This window comes from Sapajus apella, unplaced genomic scaffold, assembly GCF_009761245.1.
Source record: "Sapajus apella isolate SASKATOON/1434 unplaced genomic scaffold, GSC_monkey_1.0 scaffold68, whole genome shotgun sequence".
Taxonomy (NCBI): Eukaryota; Metazoa; Chordata; class Mammalia; order Primates; family Cebidae; genus Sapajus; species Sapajus apella.
Window position 1 is genome coordinate 1105441 of NW_022437008.1, and position 10406 is coordinate 1115846.

At 52.5% G+C, this 10406-nt stretch overlaps 1 protein-coding gene across 1 annotated transcript in view; it reads right to left on the reverse strand.

Moving 5' to 3' along the window:
- Positions 1-7694: 7694 nt before the first annotated feature.
- The window catches only part of LOC116530594 (cytochrome P450 2S1), a 16847-nt gene continuing 14135 nt past the window's right edge, over positions 7695-10406 (reverse strand). The window contains exons 8-9 of the mRNA XM_032248702.1: positions 8950-9091; positions 7695-8728 (exon numbers count right to left, since the gene is read on the reverse strand). Of these exons, the coding sequence (XP_032104593.1) occupies positions 8529-8728; positions 8950-9091 (342 nt within the window). The 3' untranslated portion in view covers positions 7695-8528. The remainder of the gene's footprint in view (positions 8729-8949; positions 9092-10406) is intronic.

Genomic DNA, 10406 nt, shown 5'->3' on the forward strand with positions numbered 1-10406 from the left:
ACTTACTTGGGGAGATGTAGATCTTCAGACGCACCAACACCCACGTGGTCACATGAATGGAACACCAATATATGGGCGACAGGGAAGGGGGCCCAAGTTGGAATCCCAGTGCTACCACTAACTGTGGGCTACAGGCAAGGGACTGGCCTCCTGAGCCTCAGTTTGTCCATCTGTAAAATGGGAAGAATAGAGTCGTTGGCTGGGCAGAGTAACTCACCCCTGTTTGGGAGGCCAAGGTGGGAGGATCGCTTGAGTCCAGAGGTTTGAGACCAGACTGGTCAATGCAGTGAGACCCCTAGCTCTACAAAAAGTTTAAAAATTGCCAGGCGCAGTGGCTCAGCCTGTAATCCTAGCACTTTGGGTGGCCGAGGGGGGTAGATCAAGAGGTCAGGAGTTCGAGAACAGCCTGACCAACATGGTGAAACCCCTTCTGTACTAAAAACATAAAAACTAGCCAGGCATGGTGGCAGGAGCCTGTAGTCCCAGCTACTCAGGAGGCTGAGGCAGGAGAATTGCTTGAACCTGGGAGGCAGAGGTTGCAGTGAGCCAAGGAGACACCATGCACTTCAGCCTGGGCCACAGAGTGAGACTCCCTCTCAAAAAAAAAAAAAATTTAAAAATTAATGGGGTGTCACGGCATGTGCCTGTGGTCCCAGCTACTAGGGAGGCTGGAGTGGAAGGAGAGCTTGAGTCCAAGAGGTCGAGGCTGCAGTGAGCCTTGACCATGCCTTGCTCTCTCCCTCTGGTGGGAGTGTGTATCCTGGTCATTGCAGATCTGTGCCTGCGTATCGGCTCTGTACCTCCCTTCCTGTGCCGTGTGTTTGGCACGTGGAGGGCTCTGCATGCCTGGATGTCTGAGCAGGAGAAGGCCGGCATCCATGCCTCGGCTCTTGGCCACCTCTGTTTGGGTACTGGTATCCCTAGGGTGCATCATGGAGTCCTGTCTGTTTGGCCTCCTGACGTCTCTTCTGCCTGCCCCTTCCCGGCGCTGCGGCCTGATCCTCCCTTCTCCTGCCTCAACTCTTACTCTTTTCTCGAATTTAGCAACCAGAAGGCTGTTTCTTTTTTGTTGTTTTTGTTTTTGTTTTGTTTGAGACAAAAGTTTCACTCTGTCGCCCAGGCTGGAGTGCAGTGGTGTGATCTCAGCTCACTGCAACCTCCGTCTCCCGGGTTCAAGTAATTCTTCTGCCTCAGCCTCCCGAGTAGCTGGGACTACAGGTATCCGCCACCACGCCCAGCTAATTTTTGTATTTTTAGTGGAGACGGGGTTTCACCATGTTATTCAGACTGGTCTCGAACTCCTGACTTTATGATCTGCCAACCTCGGCCTCCCAAAGTATTGAGATTACAGGCGTGAGCCACTGTGCCCGGCCGCTAATTTTTCTATGTTCTTCTTTTTTTTTTTTGCCATCAGTTTTGTCTTTTTTTTTTCTTTCTTTTCTTTTTTTTTTTAAGATGAGGTTTCACCATGTTGGTCAGGCTGGTCTTGAACTCCTGATCTCAGGTGATCCACCCGCTTTGGCCTCCAAAGTGCTTGGATTACAGGCGTGAGCCACCACGCCCGGCCCAGTTTTGTCTTCTATAATTTTTGTATGTTTAGTAGAGACAGGGCTTCGTCATGTTGGCCAGGATGGTCTCCAATTCCTGACCTCGTGATCTGCCCACCTCAGCCTCCCAAAGTACTGGGATTACAGGTGTGAGCCACTGTGCCCCACCTTTTTTTTGAGACAGAGTTTCACTCTTGTTGCCCAGGCTGGAGTGCAAATGAGCAATCTCTGCTCACTGCAACCTCCGGCTCCCGGGTTCAAGCAATTCTACTGCCTCAGCTTTCCTAGTAGCTGGGATTACAGGCATGCACTACCACTCCCAGCTAATTTTGTATTTTTACTAGAGACAGAGTTTCGCTATGTTGGTCAGGCTGGTCTTGAACTCCTGACCTCAGGTAATCCACCTGCCTTGGCCTCCCAAAGTACTGGGATTACAGGCATGGGGCACCACACCTGGCTCTGGCCTTTTTTTTTCACAGACAGAGGTCTGCTCTGTCTCCCAGGCTGGAGCGCAGTGGTGCCATCATAGTCCACTTCAGTCTCGGCCTCCTGGGCTCAAGCAATCCTTCCCCCTCAGCCTCCCAAGTATCTGGGACTACAGGCACTCACCACTGTGCCCGGCTAATTTTTATGTTTTTTGTAGAGGCAGGGTCTCACCACATTGCCTGGGCTGGCTGGTCTCAAACTCCTGGGATTACAGGCGTGTGCAGCTGTGCCCAGGCACCTGTTTCACTTGTGTCTCATTTCAGTGATGGCCCCAGGATCCATCGTGTCCCCCAAGTCTGAGCCCTGGAGTCCTCCTGGACACCCCAATGCTGTACTTAGTTACCAAGTTCCATGGAGGATTTATTTTCACAAACCTCACTCCCACCTCTCCTGGTCCCTCCCCACAGTCTCACTCTGGTCCAGCCCGTCCCCTCCAGCCTGGGCCTGAGCTCTTACCACCTCCCAGGGCTACTGGCTTTTTTTTTTTTTTTTTTTTTGGAGATGGAGCCTTGCTCTGTCACCCAGGCTGGAATGCAGTGGCTCAATCTCTGTTCACTGCAACCTCTGCCTCCCAGGTTCAAGCGATCCTCCCGCCTCAGCCTCCTGAGTAGTTGAGATCATAGGCGTCCATCACCATGCCAGACTAATTTTTGTATTTTTAGTAGAGACAGGGTTTCACCATATTGGACAGGCTGGTCTTGAACTCCTGGCCTCAAGTGATCTGCCCGCCTTGGCCTCCTAAAGTGCTGGGATTACAGGCGTGAGCCACTGCACCTGGCTATGGGCTGCTGGCTTCTGTTGCTCCTTCCAACCTGTCTCCCGCTCCACAGTCAGAAGGCTTCTTCCCGATGTCAAACCAAACCCTTTCCCACCCCTGCCCCAGACCTTTCAGGAGAACCCTAAACTCCTTATGTCTATGTGACCGTCCTTTCGCCTCCCCAGTCTTCTCTCACTTTCTCACCAAAAGAGCCCCCCGCCAAGGCCTCGGAGCAACCTCCTGCAGCCCTTGTCCCCAGCTCTACCATCCCTTCTCCATCACATCACTGTCTGGCCCCTCCCAGTCCAATCTAGGTCCCCATGTTCTTCACTCCCAGCACCCTGTCCCTTCCCTTGGCAACACTTTGCCTGGGTTGTCATTATACATTTATTGGCATGATTGTGTCTCACGTCTGTCTCCCCCGCTGGCCTGTGGCCTCTACGGGGGCAGGGACTGCATGTATCTTGGGCAGTGCTGCATCTTCATCACCCTGTAAAAGCCCTGCCACAAAGGGGACAATTCCTCATTGTGGCTTTTTTCTTGAGACGGAATCTCACTCTGTCGCCCAGGCTGGCTGCAAACTCCACTTCCCGGTTCAAGCACTCTGTCATTCAGACTGAAATGCCATGGCGCCATCATGGCTTGCTGCAGCCTCAAACTCCTGGGCTCAAGCAATCCTCCCGCCTCAGCCTTCCCGAGTAGCCAAGACTATGTGTGCAAGCACACCTGGCTAATAAAGAAAAAATGTTTTTGGCCAGGTGCAGTGGCTCGTGCCTGTAATCCCAGCACTTTGTGGGGCCGAGGCAGCTGGATCACGAGGTCAAGAGATTGAGACCATCCTGGTCAATGTGGCAAAACGCTGTCTCTACTAAAAATACGAAAATTAGCTGGGTGTGATGGTGGGCACCTGTAATCCCAGTTACTTGGGAGGCTGAGACAGGGAGAATCACTTGAACCAGGAAGGCAGAGGTTGCAGTGAGCTGAGAACACACCATTGCACTCCAGCCTGGGTGACAGAGTGAGACTCTGCCTCAAAAAAAAAATTTTTTTTTTTTTTTGTAGACACAGGGCCTGGGAATATTGCCAGGCTGGTCTTAAACTCCTAGCCTCAAGCAATCTTCCCACCTGGGCCTCCTAAAGTGTGTGATTACAGGTGTGACCCCCTGGGCCCAGCCCCGTCTTTTTTCTTTTTCTTTTGGGGTGGGGGATGGTTCTTGCTGTCACCCAGGCTGGAGTGCAGTGGTACAATCCCAACTCACTGCAACCTCCACCTCCCTGGTTCAAATGATTCTCCTGCCTCAGCCTCCTGAGTAGCTGGAACTACAGGTGCCCACCACTATGCCCAGCTAATTTGTGTATTTGTAGTAGAGGCGGGATTTTACCATGTTGGCCAGGCTGGTCTCGAACTCCTCACCTCAGGTGATCTGCCTGCCTTGGCCTCTCAAAGTGCTGGGATTACAGACATGAGCCACTGCACCCAGCCAATGGTGGCATTTTTGAAGTGTGCAAATATGTGCAAAGGTCTGCTCACTTATTTAGATATGTCGGGGGGGGGGCCCTGCTCACCCTAGGGCTCAATGGACCCAGCTGGTTGATGGCCTACTTGAACCTGTAAATTCATTCACTCGTGGACTATATGAACTATTTGCTGAGCACCTACTATGTGCCTGCAATTTACTTTGAAATGCATTTTTAAAAAATGAGACAGTACCAGGTACGGTTGCTCATGCCTGTAATCCCAGCATTTTGGGAGGCCGAAGTGGATGGATCAACTGAGGTCAGAGTTGAAGACCAGGCTTGCCAACATTTGAAAACCCCATCTCTACTAAAAAAAAAAAAAAAAAAAAAAAAAAAAATTAGCCGGGCCGGGTGGTGCTTGCCTGTAGTCCCAGCTACTCGGGTGGCTGAGGCAGAAGAATTTCTTTTCTCTTTTTTTCTGAGATGGAGTTTCACTCCTCGGTCACCAGGCTGGAGCTCAGTGGTTTGATCTTGGCTCACTGCAACCTCCGCCTCCTGGATTCAAGTGATTCTTCTGCCTCAGCCTCCTGAGTAGCTGGGACTACGGGCACGAGCTCCCACACCCAGCTGATTTGTGTATTTTAGTAGATATGAGGTTTCACCGTGTTGCCCAGGCTGGTCTTGAACTCCTGAGCTCAGATGATCCACCCACCTCAGCCTCTCAAAGTGCTGGAATTACAGGTGTGAGCCACCTCACCCAGCCAGGAGAATCTCTTGAACCTGGAAGGTGGAGATTGCAGTGAGCTGGGATTGCATCACTGCACTCCAGCCTGGGCGACAGTGAGAGACCATCCCCTCCCCCCCAGAAAAATAAAAAAAAGAAGCTGGCTAGGTTGAGTGGGTCACGCCTATAATCCCACACTTTAGGAGGCCCAGGTGGGATGACAGCTTGAGGCTAGGAGTTTAAGACCAGCCTGGCAACATAGCCAGACCCTGTGTCTACAACATTTTTTTTTTTTTTTGAGACAGAGTTTTGCTCTTGTTACCCAGGCTGGAGTGCAATGGCGCGATCTCGGCTCACTGCAACCTCCGCCTCCTGGGTTCAAGCAATTCTCCTGCCTCAGCCTCCTGAGTAGCTGGGATTACAGGCATGTGCCACCATGACCAGCTATTTTTTTTTGTATTTTTAGTAGAGACGAGGTTTCACCTTGTTGACCAGGATGGTCTCGATCTCTTGACCTCGTGATCCACCCGCCTCGGCCTCCCAAAGTGCTGGGATTATAGGCATGAGCCACCGCGCCTGGCCCTACAAAATTTTTTTTAAAAATTAGCCAGTTGTGCTTGCACACATAGCCTTGGCTACTTGGGGCGGCTGAGGCGGGAGGATCGCTTGAGCCCAGGAGTTTGAGGCTGCAGTAAGCTGTGAGGGCACCACTGGATTCCAGTCTGGATGACAGAGAGAGACCCTGTCATTAAAAAGAAAAGAAAAGAAAAGATGGACAGGTGGTGCTAGGGGTGGGGCTTCTACAATGAGCAAGAAAAGTTCACATCCTCCTGGAGCTCCCATTCAAAGGGGGAAGAGAAATAACACTCACATAAATACTTATGTTGCAAGATGGGCAGTGAAGAAAAATAAAGCAGGGGCCGGGCGAGCGGGCTCACGCCTGTAATCCCAGCACTTTGGGAGGCTGAGGTGGGCAGATCACAAGTTCAGGAGTTCAAGACCAGCCTGCCCAACATGGTGAAACCCATCTCTACTGAAAATACAAAAATTAACCAGATGCAGTGGCTCACACCTGTAATCCCAGCACTTTGGGAAGCTGAGGCAGGTGGATCACGAGGACAGGGGTTCAAGACCAGCCTGACCAACGTGGTTAAACCCCATCTCTACTTAAAAATACAAAAATTAGCTGGGCGTGGTGGTGTGCACCTGTAATCCCAGCTACTTGGGAGGCTGAGGCAGGAGAATCGCTCGAACCTGGAGGTGGAAGTTGTGATGAGCCGGGAGCACGCCACTGCACTCCAGCCTGGGCGAAAGCGAGACTCCATCTCAAAAAAAAAAAAAAAAAAAAAGATAAATAAATAGCAATAGGTAAAATAAATATATCAGGGCAGAGTGCAGTGGCTCATGCCTGTAATCCCAGCGCTTTAGGAGGCCAAAGCAGGTGGATCATGAGGTCAGGAGTTCAAGACCAGCCTGACCAATATGGAGAAACCCTGCCTCTATTAAAAATATAAAACTTAGCTGGGCATGGTGGCATGCACCTGTAATTCCAGCTACTGGGGAGGCTGAGGTGGAGAATTGCTTGAACCTGGGAGGCGGAGGCTGCAGTGAGCCAAGATCAACACACCACTGCACTCCAGCCTGGGTGACAGAGTGAGACTCTGTCTCAAAAAAAAAGAAATTTACAAATGGCTCTCCTTTCCTTGTGAAGGGGAGGATGGAGGAAGTGAGTGGGAGTGGGCTTAGGGTCTGTGTTGCAAGCTAGTTCTTGTGCCCAAGAGTCTCCAGGGTCTGGATCTAGTTGGCTTCAGGCTTTCACTGGCTGAGGGAGCCCCCAAGGTCCGCAGTCCAGCTTGGGTTACCCTCTCCTTGCGCACTTCCCACGGCCAGACACCTTGGGCTTTTCTGGAAGTTAGGCCCAGCGTGGGGCCCCAGCCTGCCCCTCCTCCCAGCTCCACATCTGGCCGTGATGTCAGCAGTCAGGGTGGGCGGTGGCCATGTTTTTCAGCTCCCGCCCAGCCTCAGGGGAGGGGTGGACTCCCCCATCCCCACCCCTTACTCACAGTGACTGACTCGGGTCACACACATGCAGTAGGCTAACGGCCAGGAACAAACTTTAATTCCCAAGCTGGACATTTAAGTTACAAGGATGTCAGATCCAGCTCCCTCCCTGACAGGGTGAATTGAAACCTGGCCCCTATTTGGTCTTCTAGCCCTTTCCACTGGGTCTAAAGGGGAGTCTGACCCCGAATAGGGGCTGCAGATAAGTGAGTGAGCGTGTATGTGTGTGTGGAGGCACAGCAGGGGCTGCTGTCCACATGGTGGCATGAGCAGGTGTGGGGGTTGGGCAGGTGTTCCTCTGGTCTGAGGGTCCTCGTGTGTCTGAGGTCTCTGTGCACAATTGCCGACCCAGATGTGTTTGCATTTGGGAGAATCAGGGTGCTTAAAAAGGGGTGACTGAGGCCGGGTGGCGTGGCTTACACCTGTAATCCCAGCACTTTGGGAGACCGAGGTAGGCGGATCACTTGAGGTCAGGAGTTCAAGACCAGCCTGGCCAAATAACAAAACCCCATCTCTACTAAAAATACAAAAAGTAGCCATGCGTGTTGGTGGGCACCTGTAATCCCAGCTACTGGGGAGGCTGAGGCAGGAGAATTGCTTGAACCCGGGAGGTGAAGTTTCCTGTGAGCCGAGATCTCGACACTGCACTCCAGCTTGGGCAACAGAGTGAGACTCCATCTCAAAAAAAAAAGAAAAAAAAAAAAAAGCGGGGGTGGTGGTGACTGAAGGCTGCAGTTGCGGAGGTGGTTAGGGACTGTGCCTTGGTGGAAGTGGTGTGTCTCTTGTCACTAAGATACTCTGGGGAGCCAGGACAATGTCATACGTGGTTAGCTGTGTGGACCAGTGGTTGGGGGTGTGTGGACATCAGTGGTCATGGGCTGGGAGCGTGATGCAGCTATAAGAGGGAGCACGTGTTGGGCTGGTAGACAGTGATGGTCTCTGTGGCGTGACCCAGGAAGGGGTGCGCTGTTCTCCGTGCCAGCACCAGAGACAGGGACAGACTGAGAAGTCTGGTGAACGGAGAGGGCATGTGAGCTGTGGACACGTGTGGCTGTTTCTGTGGCTCGTGAAGGTGACAGCTGGACTCCCACGTATGGGCTGCAGATCCAGGGGAGTTGCATGGTGTCTGAGTCAGTGGGTTACCCGGCTACGCACTTGTGATTGTGGATGGACTGTATTTATGTCCACGGAAAGCTAACGCAGCAGTTGCCTTGTAGCCCTTGTAGTTGTGTATGGGTGTGTGGTTTTGCATCTTAACAGCGGCATGAGCCAAGTGAGTGAGTATGTGGGCGTGGGACAGTCTCTGGAAAACAGCTGCAGGTATGTAAATGTGGCTGCCTGCAGTGTTGACTCTGGAGCCTGCAGTGTAGACTCTGGAGACATAACCCTGTCCATGCTGGAGGGTTGTCTCCATCCTCCCATTCACAAGGAAAGTCGAGGTTGGAGGCACCATCCCGGGCACCCACCACCTCCAAGCTGCCTTCCTTCATCTGGTCTATGTGGTAGGGTCAAGGTCAGCGGGATGGACTTGCAGCTGGAAGGCTGGGGGGACGTTGAAAAGGCCACTGGTGGTGGGCTTGAGGCTCAGGGTGCCCGGTGGGCACGGGCTCTCCAGGGAGAAGGCTTGCAGGATGGATGTGAAGAAGAGGAAGAGCTCTGCCTTTGCCAGGCCCTCTCCAAGGCAGACACGCTTTCCTGGGGTGGGGGGGGGGGAGAGAGAGAGAGAGAGAGACAGACAGACAGACAGAGAGAGACAGAGAGGGATGAGCCAGCCCTCCTCATGCCCAGGCACACAGGGAGAACAGCAGGTGGAGGGGCCAACAGTGAGCCCAGGGTGCAGAAGGGTGCCCCCAGCTGGCATAGGTGCCTGGAGTTCACCAGCACCTGCTTGTTATACCCAGGGCAACAGCAGATACCTAAGGAGAAGGGCAGGAACGCCTCATGCTTCCTGAACCGTCCGTCTGCGTCCAGGAAACGGTCTGGGTTGAACTCCTCTGGCTGTTCGAAGATGTTGGGGTCATGCAGGATGGAACCAAGGAGCGGGTAAACCTCTGTGCCCTGAGGGGAAATAAGAATTAAGCTAAGGGCCAGGTGCAGTGGCTCACGCCTGTAATCCCAGCACTTTGGGAGGCACAGGCGGGCAGATCACAAGGTCAGGAGTTCGAGACCATCCTGGTTAACACAGTAAAACTCTGTCTCTACTGGCCGGGCACGGTGGCTCACGCCTGTAATCCTAGCACTTTGGGAGGCCGAGGTGGGTGGAACACCTGAGGTCAGGAATTCAAGACCAGCCTCACCATCATGGTGAAACCCCATCTTAAAAAAAAAAACAACAACTCTGTCTCTACTAAAAATACAAAATATTAGCTGGGTGTGGTGGCGGGCACCTGTAATCTCAGCTACTCGGGAGGCTGAGGGAGAAGAATCACTTGAACCCAGGAGGCGGAGACTGCAGTGAGCTGAGATCATGACACTGCACTCAGAGCAATCTGACAGAGTAAGACTGCCTCAAACAAACAAACAATCAAGCTACAAACCCCTTCCCACCCCAGTCTATTAGGTCCTCGGGTGTGGCGCCTAAGTCTGGGGTGCCAGGGACACTAGTTCACAAAACATAACAGCATCAACATTTGTTGAGGGTTGAGTGGGGTGCAGTGGCTCGTGTCTGTAATCCCAGCTACGTGGGAGGCTGAGGTGAGAGAAGCATTTGAGTCCAGGGGTTTGAGACCAGCCTGGGCAATATAGCACGACCTCGTCTCTATGAAAAATGAAAAAATTAGCCCGGCACGGTGGCATGAGCCTGTGGGCTCAGCTGCTCAGGAGATGGGATCACTCTGAACTCAGGAGTTCAAGGCTGCAGTGAGTTATGCTTGCATTGCTGCACTCCAGCCTGGGAGACAGAGAGACCCTGTTAAAAGAAAGAAAGAAGGAAAGAAAAGAGAGAGAGAGAGAGAACAAGAGGGAGGGAAGGAGGAGAGAAATAGAGAGAAGGAAAGAGAAAGAAAGTGGGGGAGAGGGAGGGAGAAAGAGAAAAAAGAATGAAACAAAAAGAGAAAGAAAAAGAAAGAAAGAGAAAGAAAGAAAGAGAAAGAAAGAGGCCGGGCACGGTGGCTCACGCCTGTAATCCCAGCACTTTGGGAGGCCGAGGCGGGTGGATCACGAGGTCAAGAGATCAAGACCATCCTGGTCAACACGGTGAAACCCCGTCTCTACTAAAACTACAAAACATTAGCTGGGCATGGTGGCGCGTGCCCGTAATCCCAGCTACTCAGGAGGCTGAGGCAGGAGAATTGCCTGAACCCAGGAGGCGGAGGTTGCGGTGAGCCGAGATCGCGCCATTGCACTGCAGCCTGGGTAACAAGAGTGAAACTCC